This window comes from Denticeps clupeoides, chromosome 5, assembly GCF_900700375.1.
Source record: "Denticeps clupeoides chromosome 5, fDenClu1.1, whole genome shotgun sequence".
Lineage (NCBI taxonomy): Eukaryota > Metazoa > Chordata > Actinopteri > Clupeiformes > Denticipitidae > Denticeps > Denticeps clupeoides.
In genome coordinates this window covers 8,222,097-8,242,920 of record NC_041711.1, presented here as the reverse complement: position 1 = coordinate 8,242,920, position 20,824 = coordinate 8,222,097, and the positions used below count along the sequence as shown (strand labels likewise).

Genomic DNA, 20,824 nt, shown 5'->3' with positions numbered 1-20,824 from the left:
TGCCAAGGGTGTTTAAGCTGATCTTCCCATGTTGTTGTTTCTTATAACACGTAGGCGAAGCCTTGGGTTTAAACCAGTCCTCCATCCTCTGCCTGCTGCTTAATATTTCATTTGGGCCTGTCCAGTCTGAGATCCTTTAACTTTTTCTTATTCTGTTGTATGCTGTGAAAAAAGGATTCTCAGAAGAAATTCCTTTCTCTGGAGGTCTACTTGAACATGCACAAATATGAAGGTCTGTCAGTTCCAGCAAATGGCTGCTAATAAACAAGCTGTGTTGTGTGTACTGCACTTTGTCTTTAATATGCTTATTCTTCAGCAGACTCTTTCATTAAAATTATGCCAATTCGGCTAGGCACAGTTTGATTATTTTTGGTTGGTCTGTCATTCATTTGCTAATACCTAATTTCCACATCCTTGGTGAATCCATTTTATTTTATTTGTGTGAGCAGTTAAGTTCACTTAAGATTTTGAAGTTAAGCAAATGTTAACCTTTCACAATGCAAACTTGTTTTTTGATCCACATTAAAACAAGTAGCATAAAAACAAGTAATACATATTTTGTCATCTTTTTTAATTATTGCATATTATTAGTCAGAAAATGAACACAGGATCAGACAAATGGGATCCTATCTACACATTTGTGACACTGCGACTTCAAAACCAGGTTTTTTTGCAATTAAACACAAACTACTACAACATTTATGTCCAATTTCCTTAAATGGCTTTGGCCATTTAGGCACAACTACACAGGTTTCCATAGAAACTTCTAATTGCCAAATTGAGCCTGTAGAACCAATTAAAGCCAGGAGGGCACGTTAGCAGTGGAACGAGTGTGTGTTTGCTGCTGCAATGTTTCTTTTTCTCGCAATTTGTCTGAGGTGAGTGAGGCTTTTTCAACGTTATTCCCGTTAAGTCACATGCACTTCATCGCACTGGCCTGTGAGGAGTTTTTGTATACGTTAGTTAATACTTTTGGTTTCTTTTAAAAGCCTGCTGCCTTCTCCTTTTGTGTTTGCTGGTGGTGTGTACTGTTCTCACAAAGCAAAAGGTATGGCATGTTTCTGGCACATTTGCATGCACAATAAAATTATTTTGATTTTAATTTACTTTTTACACTTCAGCTCATGGTGGAGGTTTGGCGCCTCTTGGAATTGATTCCTGGCGGAATAATGACGTCCTGTCTAATCAACTTGCTGCCGGAGCACACTGGGAACACTCCAGTCGTGCCTTTTTTCACAAGCCCGACATTACAGGCAACTCTGGCTCGAACCGACTGGCAGATGGCTACAATTCAGGACCTAACCATCCACAGATGGTAAAATTCAGTGTGCCTGGTCATTTCAAGTACTTTGCGAGTCATGACCCAGTATCAGCCTCTGGATTTGGCGCTGTTCAGATCCAGAGGAAAGTTGGTCGCAGTTTCAACCCTTTCCGCAGAGGGAGGCACTTCATGCCACCACAACAGCAGTATGAAATGAAGGGTGTTTCAGAAAGTGTTCAAAAGAAACTCCAGAGAAGCATCCCTTTCATTGAAATAGTCCATCTCGGGCCTCCATAGCGCCCTCTAACTTGTCCACATTGTGTTGTGTAGCCCATGATTAAAAATTAAAAAAAAGTACCCAAATGAATTTAAAAAGTAACCGAAGTGTTGTCATGACTTCCCCAACTTCCTCTTAACTGCCTGTGGATTGGTTTTGCTGTGGTCCTGTCCTCTGTCTCCATCCTAATAAATATCCTACAGTGTGATTTGTCGGTGAAGGTTTAAATGCTAATAAATGTAGTGTAATGAAGCTGTTCAGTGTGTAAACATGGAACATAATAGTCTATAGGTCTGCATAAATGGACAAACACTTCAAACCTTGCAGAAAATGGATAGCATGTGTCAACACCTTTATTTATACATTCTGGTATAGTTTTAAGACTGTAAGCATGCAGGACTCCGCCCTCTCTGATGACAAAGGCTGTCATCTGTGCCTTATCAGCACTAACCGATCTGTCACCAAAGTGAAATTCATGGGCGTCTCCTTCCTTTAAAAAACTGGTTCCACTTCTCCTCAGTCCTGACTTTTAGTTTACGGGAATTAGCTTTATTCCGGTAAATAAGAACCATTTGGTTCTGTGTTTGTGCAGGTAAAAAATCTATTTATCTATCCATTTATTTATTTCTGGCCTTTGGACCCATGAAAACACTGACCTCTCATGGTTCATGTTCTCTGCTACTATGTCAGCGTGGGCGCTTGCACTTACATACGTTGGAGCATGTAAACAGACTGCTGGTGCAAGGGTACGAGTGTTTCTGGATAATTCTACACGATGCTACACTGCCCCCTACAGACACTTGGACAGAATGCAGGTTGCCACAGGTTAGAGGATTACAGAGAATTGATGTGCCTTAAAATCCACTCATCTCTTTACAGGTCCCGTTAGATAGACTGCAGTTCTTCAAAAATCAGGTACCTTGACTGAGTGGATCAACGTTTGCTTACCTGGTAAATTATGCTCTTGATTTTCTCGTGCCATAATATTGCTCAAACACCATGCAGGTGTTGTCAGACTCTGCGGATCTGCTGTACCGTAACAGTAAAGAACAAGAAGCAGACATTGTCATGGCTATTCTGGACTCTAATTATGATTAACACAATAGGATTCCCACTACACTTGATGAATTAGAAGAAGCCTGCCTTCTTTGTGCTTTCCCAGCTTTCCAGCACCACCTGAAAGGCATTCTGGGTAAACAAGAAAGTGGGTAAGGTTTGGAGGAGTGCTCCATAAATCAATCTCCTGACAAAAACAGAAAAACAGGGACTGGCAGTAAGTCTTCTACTCAAGTCCATTTGGGAGTCTGTAAGTGACAGTCCAAAGTGAAGCAATTAACTGCGGCGCTTTCTTTTGGCTTTTCTTTTTCTTGGCTATTGAGAGTGTATGGAGAGGCATGCTCATACATCATGCGTTCAAATGAAGGGGGTGTGCATGTGACAGGTTATGGGCAGGTTGTAGCTGCAACAGACACCAGCAGTTCTCCCGCATGGCGCTGCTGTGGCTTTAATGGGAGGATATTTGCCAGGGTTGCTGATAGGTTTGAGAAAGTCAGACTTTTGTCTCTGCGCTGGGCTGTCTGCGCTGCCAGGGCCGTTGTTCATCGCCGGGTATCGCTGACACGTTACTGTTGGCATTTCCTCCCAGAATTCACATGGGTGACAGCTAGTCCCATCCTTAATGCGAAATGTGTCGGAATCTCATTGCAAGTGTTGCTAAAGGGTTCAGACACCCAGGCCTTCCCGAGTCAATATTGGACTTTTATTAAGCTTTGCACCAAGTTGGGTGGAAAGAACACCATTTATATAATTTTCTTCTCCGAGTATGTATGGTATAATTTTAAAAATTGCATTGCCATCTAACATGGTGCAATCAGTCTAGGGACCAGAAAAGGTAATACAAATGCAGACAATTAACTGTTTTTGTGAAATTCCTCAGTGTTCCAGGAATGTATTGTCTTCAATATTAAAACTGAAGTGCATTGCAAAACATTGCATTGCAAACACAGAAACAAGATGGGGAAGTGGAGCGGTGTGAACAAAAAGCCTTTCACTAAGGATTCCAAAGCAGCTTTACATTTGTCTTAATGTTGTGGCATTGTGTGTTAAATTTCACACTGGAAATAAGTCTAAATAGCCCCCTGCCTCAGAGTGGCTCTAGGCATTGCATCACTAGTCTGCTGCAAGATATTATTTAGTTTTCTCTAATAAAAAAAAGGTTACTCCTTCATTGCTATGTCTGCATGGGTTTCATCAGAAAGTGTTTGGATATCTGTGGATTGCCATGCTATTGAGCACACCAGTTCATTGTCACCTGCGTTTGGGGGCATGCCTTGTCCATTAAACCCACCGCAGTTTTCATTACACTGCGGTAACACTCCTGCTGTCTCCTGCACACAATCCCATGGGACCTGCGGTGGTTAATAAGAGTGTATCCCCCTCTCTCTCACACACACACACACATACACACCAGACTTTTCTCTTCCTCCTATCCTCCCTCGCTCTCACCTGCCTTCCAGCACGCTAGGCTGGCAGTGCCACGGGCCTGTGGTAAGGGGGAAATCAATAGTCAATTCCATTTTGCAGACCGCGTGTGACAGCTACTACATAAAAGTGGATTGGATGCTTGTAAGGAGCAGGAGCGTGAGCCTTGGCTTGTCTGAGCGCCCTCCCCTCCCCTCATCTCCCCCTTCCTCTCTCTCGCCTTTCCCCACTGTGTCCCGCGTGCATCGGACACGTGACCGTAGCACAGTTTTGTGCTGGATAATAAAAAGAACATTGTGGCATTGCCATTGTCACACCTGTATTGATTGCTGCTAACAGACTTGACATTTTTGAGCATAAAAACATATTACGTAAACAATTTCCATCTTTCCTATCCTCAGGGATAATGTTATAGACATAATGCAACCACTAAGTAATGCAACTTTATATAGCTAGCTACATGTTTGTTTACATTTGCAAATATGAAAGATTAAATTGAGGACCCACAAGTCCAACTTTGTGGAAGACCTGCTTTTTCGAAGCTAATAATCTGCTCATTAACGTTGAACTTGGGAAAAGATCAAGGAAAATATTCAACTGCCCGATAATCAGCTAATGCATTTTTAATTAGAGACCAGCTCCAATTCTGTTACTCTTTATTCTCTCTCAGCATCTCAGCTCTGATTAGCGGGTGTGTCTCATTACACTGATGCTGTTTATTTTTAGACAGTAAGGAAGGGGCCAAAGACTTTAAACGAGGGTATGCTATTTGTGGACTCATTTGTTTGAAACGAGACCCCAGACACAAAACCATTTTAGGATTTAATAAGCTAATAAACCAAAAATGTTGCCATGTCCCAAGGGGGTCAAGAAACAACTTACAATCATGTTTAAAAGCTATTTTAATTCCAAAGACAGCACAAGGGTAGCCATGAATAGTGCTTCAACCTTGTAGTGACTGCAGCTGCACTGTAGGTTGGCCCACACATATCTTCTCAGAGGATAAACCAAGGATAACATTTCCTGCTGTTACTAGCACAACAATCTTACTGTACCAAGAGTTAAATGAGCAAATCAACAAAATCAAATAATGATAAGTGAGTGGAGCATATTATTAAGGAAGATGAAATCATCTCTAAACAGATGTTTAGCCATAATAAGGCGACTTGTTAGTTAGGACATGCTAAAAAGGTTTCAATTTGCAATGGAGCACAAAGATTTGGCTATGGTGTGATAGACAGCTGTGCAGTCTGATGAGTGCAGATTGATCCTGTGCTAGAATGATGGGCACATCAGGGTAGACTCCATACACATGAGAATGCTTTTCTCTAAAATGGGTTTTTGGTTTCTCTTTGGTTTGAATGACTGAAATGTTGACATCCACATGGAGACACAGAGAACCGTCCGGACGGTGTTTTAAATCCCCCTCACACACACACCTTTGCATAGGCCCAACTGTACAAGCCTGTTGAGGTAGTGTTCTGGTTTGTGGTTGCTTCAGATCATCAGGTCTGTGTCCAGTAATAATATGTGGTGGTAAAATGAAGTCAGGCCGGTACATCAATATACTGAACAATAACACTTTTCCATCTAAGGAATTGTTTTCTTTCCTGAGAGTGTGAAGATATTTCAGGCTGTGATGGTGAAAGAGTGGTTCTGGGATCATGAGACAATCATTTTTGTCCTTGCTGTGACAATCTACTGCAACCTTAATTCACTGAGATTCTTTGGGATGTGCTGGATGTTGCTCGATTCTCCTATTTTCAGACAAAATTTCAGCAAAGAATGGTTAATGGAAACAATGCCACTGCGAATGCAAAGCTAAATGCAAAGCTTCCTTTTGTGGTAATCAATTAATATTTAGTGATTTTATGATACTAATAAAGGAAGAAAACTATGTAGAAATAGTTTAAGGATCATTTTTACATTGTATGTGACATCCAATTTACCATGTCTGGGTGTGGTGCTTCCTGATCTGGCAGCCAGTTGATCTCTTCCTCTTCTTCTTACAAATAAAAGCACAAATGGAAAATATTCTCTCCCTTCTGTCATATACCTTCTCAGAGCTGCACAGAAATTAATAAAAGCTTCTCCTGTGTTCAGTAATAAAAAAACATGTAGCACAAATATTTTTCTTGGGGTCTGAATATCCTGCTAATGCCTATGCAACAATCACCAGAGTGGACATCGGGAAAGTTTTCTTGTATTAACATAATATTTTTTCCATCCATCATTATGTTAAAAAATTGTTGAAACTAAATCTGCATTAAAATATAAACCCCTCCATGGTCTTTAATGGAAGTTGATTGCATTCAAATTCAATAATAGAGGCATTTTCATAAGCAATGAACAATGTGTTTTTGTACAAAGATTCTTTGCTGAATATTAGAGTGTGAGGTTAGTCCGGATGCTGAATTTTTATTCATTTTTATTTTATTTTATTTGCTTTTACTAGACATTCACATTCAATGTTCCGTTGTTCAGTTTTAAAGCAATTATTCAGCTTTTACTGTTTACATTCAGATTGAAGAATTTTATCTAGTTTCAGATCGGATCATTTTATTAAATTTCGATTTCGATTAAAATGCATCCAAATTCTCACATGTTTCATTGTGGTTCAGATTCTGGACCCCCACCCCGGCCCCCGCCATCTTGGACTGACCACGCATCATGTGATCTCTGTTGGTGAATGCGTAGACATGGAGATTCAGCGTTCTAATGCAAAGCAAGGAGAAGTTGGCTGCCAGCTTTAACACAAGCGTGATCAAATCTGCTCTTTCCATCCTCTCGTCTCATCTCCCCTGGAGCCGATGAAAGCGCTTCCCGGGCCTGGCGATGTTGATGGTGAGCGTTGTTCTGTGATTGCTTTTCTTTATCTCCATCAAGTCGCTTACAAAGCCTTTCACATTTTGATTGTATCAGCTTGTTGATTCAGACAAAAAAGAGAACAGCAGTGTTTGCTTTTAGCAGAGCGTATCAGTGCCAAGTCTCTTCCTTTTTTCTTGTTTTCTTACATTCACCATTTCAAACTCATTTTGGTGTTTTTTGTTTCATTAAAAGTGATTAATGTATTTACTTGTATGTTATTAACTTTTTCTTCAACCAGCTTTTCCCATTGTGTTTATTGCCGGTCTGTCCTGAAAGACTTTGGCCAGTGTTTTCATAATGCTTAATAAAGTTTCAACTGCTGTGGATCATGGCAGGCAATAAAATATATTTCTATATTTTTTGCATCTGTATGACTCCTCTCTGGCATTAAAAAAGCTCTCTTGAAGTTGCGTGGGAGATGAGTAAAGAAGTGGGGCCGGCACGTTTCCTGACAGGGCATTACTTAATCAAGGAAGACCACTGTGTTGTAACACCCTGGTTTAGAAAATGAGTGCGGTGGGGTTTACCAGAACACTGAAAAGAAAAAAGACTTTTCACGTAACTGGTTAAATGTCGCTCATGGTCAGATAACAAATATGTTTGGGTAAGTCCAACTGGGCTGGTTGTTGTTGAACGAACTGAATCTCTGGCACTAAATGTAAAAGTGTAATATTAAGCGTTTTCAGTTTAAAAAAAAAAAAAAATTCCAGTGGAAAGTTTTTGCCAATAAATAGGTACAGAATGGAAGAGGGGAGAACAAAAGTCTTTTAATGGAAAATGAGAAATCAGCTTGCTCATTTATGTTCCCTCAAACATTAAATCTGGGCGCTGGAGAAACATGCCAGGCGGTCACAAAAGTAATCACTACAAATATAATAACTGTTCTTTCTCTGGCAGGCGGCAGGCAGCACATTTAGTAGCTGCAGGCAATTAGTCTCAGAGAGAGGGAGCAGTTCTGAGGGCCGGACGCAGAAAAAAGAAAGCCTTTATGCAGTAGGCAGATAAGAGCAGAATGGAGTCACTTCAATGTGGCCATCCTCTGCATACTCACCAGCTTGCTGCGAGAAACGAAGCGCCCACTCCCGCTTTTGGGGTGACCTCGTTATACTCGGTTATAGGTAACAAGGAGACGAGTAGCTGACCGGGATTATGTGCGAGTGGCAGATTTGTACATATTCTGATGTATTAGCAGATGAGAGGTGAATGGCTATTCACACATTACACTAACAGCAGACCATTAGCGCCAGAACAAAGGGAAAATATCATGTGTCATAATGTCAGTCATTCACACAGAATTTACAGCATAAGTTTCATATTTCCATGACCATTTCAGTATTCTCTTGTGTGATCAGGCATCATGTTCAGTACAAGTAATCCACAAATCTGTTAATATATAATACTGTAAATTAAGTCATAATATAGCTTTAATGGCAATTAGTAGATGCTGCTATCTTTTTTTTATGGTGAAATTAACAGGACCGAAACCCTGGCAGTCACAGGAACTTACTCAATCTTCCTGTGTCAGTTTGCTTCCATCCACCAGGATGTAAATTTTAATGTTGTTCTCAGGACCACAATGTTCTGAGCAGACAATGTGAAGACACAATGTACTTAGTAGATGAAAAGCTTGTGAAATGTCTTTTCTGCCTGTGTAGATAAAACCTGATCAGAATGTCTACACACGTCTATCTACTTGACTCAACTTTAATATGTGATGTTCTGGGAATGAGGACCAATCCCCATATCTAGAGATTTCCTCCCCAGCTAGCTTGTAAGTATTTCTTTACGAAAGAAATGGATGTTTGTTTGTTTTTAATAATGTTTTCTAGATAGTGTTCCTTTAAGAATTCATTCATTGTATAATGTGCTTTTCAGATTTCATCACTATGGCAGTGTTCCTAATATCAATTCTTGTCGTGATGTTGTCCCACATAAATGGAGACAATACAGGTCAGAAAGGTTTTAATGTTATTCTTCGGTAATCATATTTTGCAATGTACACATCCCTGTTTAAATTTGACCACAAGAGGTTATTTCAGAACGTATCCCAACTTTTAACGTGACATACAACTTGCATGTGCACACCCTTAACCAACACCTTCAATACTTAAATCACCTTTGGAGTAACTAACAGCATTCAGTCTTGTTGAGTCCACACCTGCTATCAAACAAAGATTAACTGTCCTAGTAGGATTTTCCTAGCGTTTGCTTACTTGCCTGTTACAGCCATGGCCTGTTCACAGAGAGCTTACAAAGTATCGAAGGGATCTCATTGTTGAAAGGAATAAGATATGAGAAGGGTTTAAAAAATACACTGAGTTGAAATGTAGAACATACAGGACAAGAGTAATGTTTTGTAGAACTGGATGCCCTTCCAAAACTGATGAAAAGAAAGGGGAGAAAATAAAAGGGGGTCTGCCAGAAGATAAACAGTAATGCTGATGGAGCTGCAGGAATTTTTGGCAAGTACTGGTTGTGTGCTACATGACAAGAGTCCATATGTCTGTACTGTAGGATGAAAGACAGAAGCCTCTTCATACAGAAAAACATCCAAGCCTGGCCAAAAATGTCCAAAACAATACATCAAATCTCCCAAACTCATGTGGAAAATGTGTTCTTGTCTGAGGAGACCAAGGTTGAAATTTATAACCATAATTCACATCATCATAAGAACATCACATACACAGCCATGGTGGCACAATCATGCTTTGGGTTTGCTTTTCTGCAACTGAAACTGAATCTTTAGTCAAGTTGGAGAGAACTACCAGTCAAAAGTTTGGACGTCCCTACTCTGTGGTGGTTATGAAGACTGACATGAGTTCATGAGTATCCCAATTTTATATATATTTTTAAATGTACCTGTTATGGGTCACATTAAAATAAAAAGGGGTGTGTACACTTTTTAAATCCACTATGGGTGACCTATATTAACTTAATGTTTAAAGGTATGTTAAAGTACAGTACAGAAGACATTATAAAAAGCACTTATTGATAAAAGTTTAATGTGACTGTGAACATAATTTTAAAATTTTGTAGTGTTTCATGTAACATGAAAAGTAGAAATTGTATCTCTGATACAGTATAAATTCTGTATTTCTAGCAGTCCCATCCCTTCTCCCATGTGCTGAAGTGGAGACTCAAACTCCACACGTTCTTCTGGGGTCTTCAGCAACTGCCTCCTGCCATATTCGGGAGAACTGCCCCTTAACGAAAGGACAGGAATTTCATGTTAAATGGTATCTTAACAACCTTCCAATACTGGGCAACCTGTCAAGCAATCACAGCAGCCAGACTTATGTGGCTTTCATCAGAAGCTTCACGGATGCCCAAGGGTACCTCGAATGCCATGTCTGCCTTGAGTATGACTGTCAGGTTGTGGGAGGACTGCAGATCAGAGGAGGATGTAAGTTTTTAGCAATTGTTATCATTTTTTATATATAAAAAATAACTAATGTTAAAATATTTTGATGTCATTTTTAAATCATTGACTAAAATGATCAGACTCTGCTAGTGTATCTGCTATTTACCCTTTAGATGTGAATGCTTTTAATAAAGACTGTAAGTATTATTAAGATCAGAATTTATTTAAAGAACAATGCAAGCAGACTGCTGGAAAAGCTCACTCTTTGGTAAAGTGCATTTCAGATGTATAAGTGTAACCAATTTGTTTAATTTCCACCAGATCCACCAGAAGCACCACAGAACCTGAGCTGCCTGACAAATTTCACTCTGCCAGAAACTGTGACATGTCTGTGGTCTCCTGGACATGACACTCATCTCCCAACAAACTACACATTTCACACCAAAAGAAAGTAAAGCACATTTATCCACCTCAACCCACACATTTGTCAAGCAATTAATTGTATATGTTTTATCAATACATAAATGACACCATGCATGTAAGTGTGAGAGGGCAGTGGTGGCCTAGTGGTTAAAAAAGCGGGTTCGAATCCCGATCCGCCAAGGTGCCACAGAGGTGCCACTGAGTAAAGCACCGTCCCCACACACTGCTCCCTGGGCGCCTGTCATGGCTGCACACTGCTCAGCGAGGGTGATGGGTTAAATGCAGAAAAGCAATTTCCTTCAGGATTAATAAAGTATAACAAAAATAAATAAATTATCAGACTGTAGTTCTCTGGCATCACTCAAGCATGTGGTTTTTAAACAGCAATATTAAAAACCTATTAAACTAGCTCACACACAATAAAAAAATGAAATATTATTGACTGTCATCCACTACCAATACTGCAAACACACAACAAGTAAGGATATTTCAGCTATATCTCCGTCAAAGTCATCAGTAGATCTATGAAACATGTTTTCGTCTTTAAACTTTGTCCCCTTTGCTGAGAGCGGTGCTAGCAGAGGCACACGTGTAAGTTGCATTCCTTTTCATTCCTCCAGGCATTTGAGCTCAGTGGAAATGTCCGCCTACACAATGCCATCTGGAGTGCACAGCATCACCCTTCTACGACCAAGCTTCTATCTGTTCTCAAAGATGGAGGTCTATGTTGAGGCAGTGAACGCTTTGGGTCAGGCCACCTCACAAAGCCTTCTCTACGTCCCTGTAGAGTCAGGTAAAGCCAACAGAAGAGATCTTGTTGTTCCGCACCTGTTTGCTTGAAGAGCTTGTTAAAAGCATAAACTTTGCGGCACGCTTCCTCAGCAAAGTTTGACCCGCCGAAGATTCTTCAAATGAAGCCAAATACCTACGGCTGCTTGAAGTTCAGCTGGAGTCTCTCCAAGGATCAAGAGTGGATTTACTTAAGAGGACTAAACGTGGAGCTGCATTTGCATGCCATAAACAGCGAACACTCTGCTAAAGAAAAAGTATGACATGAACATTTAAGACTATACTGAATAAATTAATATACGTTGTGAATCAACAAACACTGTAAAATGTACATTCTCGTTTGCTGCATTCAAAATGTTCCCATTTGTTTCATAGGTCATCCTCAAAAAATTAAATGTCCACAAGGATCTGGAAACATGTGGTCTTCTCCATGGTACTGAGCACCAGGCACGGATAAGGATCAAGTATAAACAGGGCCGGTGGAGCGACTGGAGTAACTCTGCTGTGGGCACGACCCTGGAGAAAGGTACTTAAAATTTCAGGAACCATGAAGCAATGCTGCACGATCAGGGCTCAGCTGTTTCACACTTAAAAATGTTGATTAATGTTAACATTTGTTAATAAATAGTAATCATTTCTATTAAAACTCAGTTGAACAAGGACATAATGATTTTTGTAAATGGGAACAATAAAACCTTACTATATATAATACATAATAAAGGGTCAAAGGTCATACATTATCATATAGCATGTGTTGCAAGGCCTGTCTGGTGTCCACAACATTCACACTGATAATAGACAAAGTATCTGCTGTTCTGCCATTATTTAGCTCCTACTGGTCGCTTAGACACATGGCTGAAGATATTAGAAGAAGAAACTCCAAACTATTACATCATTGACATGGCTTGGAAGGTGAGAATTCTTTGCAAATCTGCATGTCATAATTTTTTCCATAATGATAATCAAAAAATCTCCCTTTTTCATGCAGCCTTCAAAGCAGTTCCGAGCAAACGGCAAGAACATCTTATACTTTGTTTTCATGGTCCACCAAGACACATCTAAGAGCAAACTCTGCATCACAAGCAAGGACCACTGTTCTTTTTACATTAACAAACATGTGCAAAGGGTCTACCTGACAGTAAAGAACGATGCTGGTGCAGCCAGACCCAAAGCTGTCCCTGTGCTTCAAACCAGAGGTAAAGTGACCGTAGAATGCTGTGTGTGTGTGTGTGTGTGTGTGTGACCTTTGTAAGCCCTTGTTTTTGTCTTGTTCAGCTCTCGGCTCAGTCTCCTCGATGAGTGTCCTTCCATACAGTGACAGGGCTCTGTTAGTACAATGGGAAGGACCAGCTTCTCCTGTTCTTACTGGCTACGTCCTGGAGTGGAGACAGCTGAGTGCAAACAGCTCATCTCTCGTGTCTTTTCATCTACTGGACGCAAATCAGTCCAGTGCTTTGGTGTCAGGTACAAGCTGTTGAAGGCTACCTTGAATTTTGAGGCTTTCTCTTTACAAAGTGGTGAGTAAATCCAGAGCACTTTTAATTTAATGAAAATTCTTCTTTTTTTTACCCTCAGATGGCATTGAGCCTTACAAGCCATATGAGATTTTACTGTATACCAAATATGGGAAAGAAATTGGGAGCCCTCACACTGATCTGGCTTATTCCAAGCAGAAAGGTTTGTGGGAATTTCAGAACAAGATATGAACTCTGGTGCAGTACTCCCCTCTAGTGGACTCATACTCACTTAGTGTCTCTTCTGTGCTTGGCTGTTTGTTTGTCTTTATGTACGGGATGTGTGGATGTGCTCGCCTTGATGTATGATTTATCAGCTCCCTCCACGGCACCTACTCTAATATTTCGGGAGATCTGGCATTCTCATGCTGAGCTTTTCTGGAATGAAATCCCACTGGAACAGAGGAATGGGATCGTCCGGAGCTACAGGATTTTCTACTGGGAAGAGCAGGATGGTAAAGTAAAAGGTACAGAAGATAAAGAGACACCTTAAACATACTGTAAACTACACCTGGCAGTTGCTACACTGTATCACTGTTGCAGTGATTGAGAGCGATCAGAAAAAGAGGCGGGTGGTCTTGAGAGATCTGAAGCCTCAGGCCGTGTACAGGGCCTTCATCATGGTCCGTACAGATGGTGGGAGTATCAACGGCTCTTTTGTAACCCTGCAGGCTGGTTCTGTGGGTGAGTTATGGGATGTAACATGAATCAAAATTAAATGAAATTAAGATTTCTTTTAAATCAATTTTTTTATTTATTCTTGTTCTTATTTCTTTTACAGATGCCTTTAGCATCATTTTAATTGCTATTCCCTCGTGTGTTGGAATAATCCTGTGTCTAATTATCATAATTTCATCATCATGGCTCACAAAACACACATGGTGAGAAAATTGCATCTATTGTTTATCAATGACACTATTTATTTCAAATAACTGTTCCCAAAGTCTACTAATACTAATTCATCAAGTTGTCATTGTCATAAAATATCCTGATAAAATCCAGTATCCAGAGGTTATTTCTGCACCCCCAGAGAGCTTTGTCTATGGCTGTTTCACAGAAGCAATACTCTACAAACATTACACATCTGTTTTTTTTTGTGTTTACTGCACATGTGTAGCTCACTGATATTTGCAGCATTAATTACATTAATTATTAATCAGCACTATTTAGTCCATAAATGTTTAAAGAGGTTTACTCTGCTTTATATACAGTTCAGTCAGACAAGGTGCCTGTTTTAAAAGAGAATTGTCTGTGACGCTGCCATCTAGTGGAAATACCTCAAATGGTTAGAATTGAACTTTATCTTGCAGGCTGAAGATCTGGCCCAAAGTTCCTGATCCAGCCAACAGCAGCATCAGGAAGTGGAAATCAGACAAATCACTGCAGGTGCTTTTCTATACGATTTTGTCTCTGTAGAATAAAGTTACATTTAAGGCAGCCTAGCAACTTAAGCATTCAGCTTCAACTTAGTTGAAACAAACATAGACAGGATCTTAAGACCAGGGTGTGTTAGTTTATTTATTTATTACTTTTAAAGGACTCCAATAAGAATGGTCAAGAGCCTGTGCTGCAGTTTCTTTCCCACTTCAGCCTTGTGGACTTGCTTGAGAAGGAGCTGGAGACAGCGTCTGATAAAACAGAGAACTGGCGGAGATACAGCAGTACGGAGGAGGACTACTTGCCAGGCGGCTCCCAGAGCTCCTACCCGTTCTCGGAGGAGGGAAGCAACGCCGTGCCCTACGCCACACTGGTGTTTTCAGGCCCCTACAGGAGCCAGTCCAGCCCTCCAGTGTACCTGCGTTCCGACTCCACCCAGCCTCTCCTGCAGGAGGAGAACCTGCAGAGCCCATCACAATATGTCAATGTGTGTGCCCAGCGAGTATTTTTCAGCACGTGCCAGGACGTCTCAGAGGAGCAGGGAGAGGGGCTGTTTTTTGAGGGCTTTCCTTTGCTGAATTCAGTAGACATCAAGGACTTTTCATGTGAGACCTAACATTTTTAACAGTGTACCAAAAAAAAGGTTTGTGGGTCAGTTAAGGTAAATGTGCTTTGGCATTTTTTCACATTTCCATTAATATCTAGACATTTTTGAAAGAACCTTCATTTAAACTTTCATCCAGCATTGCTGGACATATGCATTTGTATGCTATATTTTTGCCCATCCTTGATGAAGATGTTGACCTCACTGGTGGAGGTTGCACTCATTAGTTCTGCTTGTATTTGCCCCATTAAGCTAATTGCCTTGGCTTGATCCTTGTTTCCCGTCCTTCCATTTAAATATCATTGGATTTCATCAATATTTTATTTCAGTGTGTACATATCCAGGAGGGGTCAATCAATCCATCAATCATTTTTAATTGTACATTGGCACTGAGCACCTCACATTACAGCAGCAGCTCAAGGCCCCTACTGAGCTGCTAAAGAGAAAAGGGAACCAAGGCTCAGCCAGGGGAAGCCATCGTCCTCTGGTCAGCACTGGATTACCCTGGGTTGTTCAGGCCACAGTCCTGGGGAGGTGTGAGGTACGTCCAGGAAATGCCAGCAGTTCTGTTATATGTTGTGGAGACCCGCTGAGTTATAGGTAGTAATCTGGAGACGGCTTGAAAGGACTAAAATGGTGTAAACAGGAAATTCCGTGAAGATCAACAATGTCACATGATCAGTCCAAACTGGAAGTCTCCGGAAAGATTTGCCATCCACATGCGAGTGTGAATGATGAAAAAGGGTGTGTTAGTATTTTTTAGAACGACAATAGGTGAGGTGAAGGCTCATTTCCAATAGTACCAACTATTCCAGCATTGCTAGTGAGCATCATGTATGATGGCTGAATATTTCTTGGAAAGTTGTTCCATAGATCTGGGGCCCTACAAATTGGACAAAGAGTAAGCCTTCCCCCCTAGAACGAAGTTCACATGGTAGGTTATGAGGGACTATTAGGATTCAGGGATCAAAGGTAAAGTCTCCCCTACATGTTACCTGGTGTCCATCCACCATGAACCCTCTTATATTTTTCAATCAATCTTATGTTCTTATGCATCTGTTTTTATGTCATTTGTCTGCCTAAGATTGCATTTTAAGATTCAATTATTCTCATTCAGTTCTGTGAATTGTATGTCATTATAACTGATCATACATTTTGATGCTTCAGTAATTCTTTTGAGAAACACATGGACTACTGCACTGTTACAAAATAAAAGTCTGTTACAATGGTCAGATGTATTATGATTAATCTTGGGTAATCATTTTGGGTAATGTGTTTAAATCTAAGATCAGACTTGGCTATATGGTAGCATTGTTTATAAAATAGATATTTCACATTACATTTATTGCGAGTTAACATGACCTTTTTTAAATGAAAACAAAATGTCTACATATTACTGGAAATTAAATATACTCATTACATACTTGACTTTTGTCTAAACTTTAGACCCACATTTTCTGTCTTTATATTAACCTTGGGTAGGCTACATGCTCACAACCCAAACTGATCTGTATTATAATATAAGAACATTTTTTAAAGATGCTTTTTCTTAAAATCACATTCACATTCACTCCTAAATATGAAACATGACCCTGCAGTTAAATTGATGAAAACATTTCCACCACAAGTAGGAGAAGTTGATCGACTTTTCATGCCTTGATTTAGCTGCAGGCGCTCGAGTAGTCGAGTCTGGGGAAGATGGCGGAGAGCATGTAGCGAGAAGACCAATGCTTGACATTTCCTCACCGTTTATTCTGGAGTCACAACAGCGAAGATGTTTCTTAGAAATGCCTTTATGTCAACGTTTTTGCGAGATTTAAGTGTTAGTCTAAAGGGGATTTGCTCGGCTGTAGGACCTAAACAAGCTTCCTGCAGCGCGCTGCCGTCAAGGCTTTTGAGTGTGTTGGGCACCAGCGGCGACACTGAAGGTGACAAAGTAGCACTTTGCTATATAATAGAAGGCGATGGGACTGTTTCTGTTCTGTGTTGCAGAGTGTAACTGTAAATGAACGATTCTATATTTTACATAGAAGGTGTAGAAAAGAAACGTGTGCCTGAACGTTGTTGGTAATAGGCAGATACTTAAATGAATAGATGCACATTTTATATATTTCTGTATGCGTTGAATGATCAAAACTGAGGTTTCATTTTTTTTTTTTGTATAACACTCTAGTGTTTAAGCACTTTTTTTGTGTAAACATGTATTAATATTACACTCTGTATTAATATTAGTAACAGCAGCAATAATAAGCAAAATAATTCATATTTTTTTTGCAAGGGGATGTTGTGCATCATAAAGCGACATCCAGGTTACTGTTTCTCAAGGCCCTTCGGAATATAATCAGAATAACACACTGCTCCCCGGGCACCTGTCATGGCTGCTGATGGGTTAAAAGCAGAGGACACGTTTCGTTGTGTCACCATGTGCTGTTAAAATTCCAGGCCTCTGGACTTAAACTTGTTGCACTGGTGCACTTAACTTTTTTTTTTCTTAGTTGCCCCAGCACAAAAGTCAAATTTTCGAAGTAATGACATTTAATAATGCAGTTTTACAAGTTCACTTTTTTTCTTTTTAAATCGCAATATTGACTAGTAAATGATTAACTAACAGTTTGGTTAGCATAAAGTTGTTTATTTGAAGCACAATTCTACAAGAAAGGTAACTTACTGAAAATGTGTTGGCGCTCACTGAGCTGAAATTGAAACAAGATAAATTAAATAAAGAAAATCTATATGAAAAGTGCAAGTATTTTAAGGCCTTGAACTTGATTTATCACCTCGCCTGATGATCACTTTACTGAAAGGCAGTGGGCAGAAGGCACACTGGGCCAGGACATATATCACTGCATGTGATGTGTTTCATAAATGCACTGTCCTTTTTCACCATTTAATTTCTATCATTTTACACTGGCTTGTGATGCGTTTAAAGTGATTAGTTTTGATTAGGGTGAAAATGGAAGCTGAGGCAGTGAAATGGAGGCTTGCTTCTGGTGATTATGAAAACAAAGTCTGAGGTGGGGGGGGGACTGACCATGAAAAATGACGTTAAAGGATTCATGCGCGTGAAGCAGGTTGGCCGACAGTAATGTGTGGTGACAATAATGTCGGGCTTGGGTATAAGGCCTGATTAAAGCTGTAATCCGTGTCTACACCTGTTTTTTTTTTTTTTTTTTTGGTCCTGGCCACTCATCATTGAGAAATCAGTGGCACTCTCGAGCCCTGCCTAATATGGATCAGCAGAAACCTGGACGGTTAAGACTGTTGCCAGCTTATTTCCTCCATCTTCACACTTCCCCTTTTCTTATGGACTTGTTGCTGTGCCGTTGGCTGCCCTTTCCCTCACCTTTCAGCTAGAACCATCTGATCATTAATAAGGTTACCCCAATATCCTGTTGCAACAGCCCAATCTCTGTTTATTTATGCTTCTGTTTTTGGTGATGTTTGATGGAATGAAATACAGGATGAGAGGCAAGGACCTCATAGAATGCTGCATATGTTATGCATTATTGTTCATTCATGTATAATAATGTACGAATATAAGTTCATTTATGACAACCTCATTCGGAGAGCTATGTTTATGTATAAGAGCTGCATGGAGTAATGTGACATGTCAGGTAGCGACGTGTGTGTGGAGGATGCGTGTTTGAGAGTAGGTGTGAGGAAAGGATGTGGTTTCTGTCAGCCCTGACACTTCTCATGTTACAGATCATTAGACCTGTTTTTTTTCCTTTCCACAAGCCAACTTTGTGTGTGTTTTAATATTTTTAGTTATTTTTTGTCTCCCATTAGGTCTTAGGAAACCTGGTATCCACCCAGTAAGACATTATGCCAGAGCTGTAAGGAAAAAACAAGGTGAAAAATATGTTTATATATGAACATGTACTGGTCCTGTCACGTTAGTACTGTTATTTTTTTCAAGTGACTATTTGTCATCTTACCGTCTCTTCAGAAATCCAGAGTCAGCTGAGCGACCTGGCCCCAACGCTTCTCAAGATGGACTATGCTCCCATTCCTCTTGCTCAAACGTATGTGGTTTTACCCTGCAAAGCGTTGCTTCATTTTCCTGATTATGTAAAAATGATGACAGAGCTGTGTGTGGGATTTTTTGCAAACGCCCAGATTGTGTCATAAGCATTGATTTGTGTTATTCTGTCTGATTTCAGAGCCAACGATGTGGTCAAGAAACTTCTCACCCTAGAGCTGGCAAGCCATGTGTGTGCCAACATATTTTTCAGTTATTCTACTGTGACAGATTTCGACGTTTATGACTGTACATGATTTAGGAACATACATTTAGCGTTTATGAATATTCATTCATTTTATTTAATCTTTCTTCTTGTATAAGGTACCATGGCACTAATGAAATGATCGTAGATTGATATATTTTTCTATGCGCACTTAATGAAATGGTGGTGTTGTTTTTACGCCAGCGTGATAAACTCCTTTTGAAGGAGGAGCAGCTTATTGCCAAGGTGCAGAAGCATAAAACTGACCGCAGCTCAGTTGAAGTCCGGGGTAAGTTCCATGGCTGAAACATGTTGCACCTTTCTTAGCTGTCTGCGACGCTGCATAAATCTCTGTTGTCCTTCATTTCTGTCCCAGTGGCCATCTTAACAGCACGGATTCGCAACTATCAGGAACACCTTCAGAAGCACCCAAAGGTACCTACAGCACATGACAGAAAAAGATTTGATTCTAAAGGGGTTCTTCAGACTTGACCACCACCTGGAGGGTACAAAAAACAAAAGACTATGGACACTTAACACACTCATTGCTGGCACCCTGTGCACACAGTGGCCTGGGCAGTGGTGGCCCAGCGGGTAAGGAAACGGACCCGTAATGGGAAGGTTGCCGGTTCGAATCCTGATCCGCCAGGGTGCCACTGAGCAAAGCACCGTCCCCACACTGCTCCCTGGTCGTCTGGCATGGCTGCCCACTGCTCACCAAGGGTGATGGTTAAAAACAGAGTACGCATTTCGTTGTCTGCTGCACTGTAGTGTTTCACAATGACAATCACTTCAACCTCACAAGGCCACCATTTCTGCATGAAGTTTATTTTTCTTCTCACAAAGGACCATAGGTTGGGGCAATGATTTAAAAATGTAAATGTCACAAAGAACAAAATCAAGGTAATTCTTGATAGTGCTGTCTTAAAAAGAGCATAGTTTACTGCAATATTACACTTCCCTTTACTTCCCTGGAGCTATCCTCATATGAGATGATATTTCCATCATGGTATATATCAGTGGTTGGACTACAGTGAGCGTTCAGCACTGTACTATCTCCTGCTAGCCCACCTTTATTAAGTGGTTCATGTTCTTGCTACAAAAAAAATCTTCACGTGTCCCTGGTGCAGGACAAAGCCAACAAGAGGAGGATGCTGATGAGCATGGACCGCAGGAAGAAAAGGCTGAAGTTTCTGAGGAGAACCCACTACGAGTCATTTGAGAACGTGTGCCAGCAGCTGGGCATTACATACACGTTTCCCCCGCAGTACTACCGGCGCGCCACGCGCCGCTGGCTGGCCAAGAAGGCCCTCTGCATCAAGGTAACCGCTCGAGCACGCCACTTCCTGTTCTCTGCTGGTCTTACCATAAAGCCTTGAGTCATGATGCAGGAATCGGCGACTTTGCGAGTTGTCGTTTGTCACAGTCACTCTATCTTCACAGGTGTACAGAGAGGTGCAGAAGCAGAGGGCGGCGCAGAGGGACAAAGGCAGAGAAGCAGAAGCTCCCCCGGTGTAGCACAACACCAAATATTCTGCGCTCAAAGCTGGAACATTCTTCACAAGATCAGACCTGGTCCAAATCATGTTACTGAATAAAAACAATTACCTTAAATTACCATGTTTTATTGCTGTTGTGCTTGT

General features: G+C 40.6%; 2 protein-coding genes across 2 annotated transcripts; both read left to right on the top strand.

The window, feature by feature from the left end:
* Window positions 1-6,706: 6,706 nt before the first annotated feature.
* On the top strand, window positions 6,707-16,187 carry LOC114790161 (colony stimulating factor 3 receptor). The gene is made up of 17 exons (XM_028979953.1): window positions 6,707-6,863; window positions 8,543-8,658; window positions 8,763-8,837; window positions 9,988-10,290; window positions 10,570-10,699; window positions 11,292-11,464; window positions 11,554-11,717; window positions 11,836-11,986; window positions 12,290-12,372; window positions 12,449-12,656; window positions 12,736-12,924; window positions 13,036-13,137; window positions 13,292-13,441; window positions 13,518-13,658; window positions 13,756-13,855; window positions 14,285-14,360; window positions 14,512-16,187. The coding sequence occupies exons 3-17, from the start codon at window positions 8,774-8,776 to the stop codon at window positions 14,965-14,967; spliced, it is 2,490 nt and encodes an 829-aa protein (XP_028835786.1). The 5' UTR covers window positions 6,707-6,863; window positions 8,543-8,658; window positions 8,763-8,773; the 3' UTR covers window positions 14,968-16,187.
* Window positions 16,188-16,619: 432 nt separating this feature from the next.
* On the top strand, window positions 16,620-20,798 carry mrps15 (mitochondrial ribosomal protein S15). Its single transcript, XM_028981071.1, has 8 exons — window positions 16,620-16,883; window positions 18,745-18,807; window positions 18,905-18,980; window positions 19,119-19,167; window positions 19,386-19,470; window positions 19,558-19,616; window positions 20,312-20,503; window positions 20,625-20,798. Exons 1-8 carry the CDS (start codon window positions 16,730-16,732, stop codon window positions 20,697-20,699), a joined length of 753 nt encoding a protein of 250 aa, XP_028836904.1. The 5' UTR covers window positions 16,620-16,729; the 3' UTR covers window positions 20,700-20,798.
* Window positions 20,799-20,824: the final 26 nt, after the last annotated feature.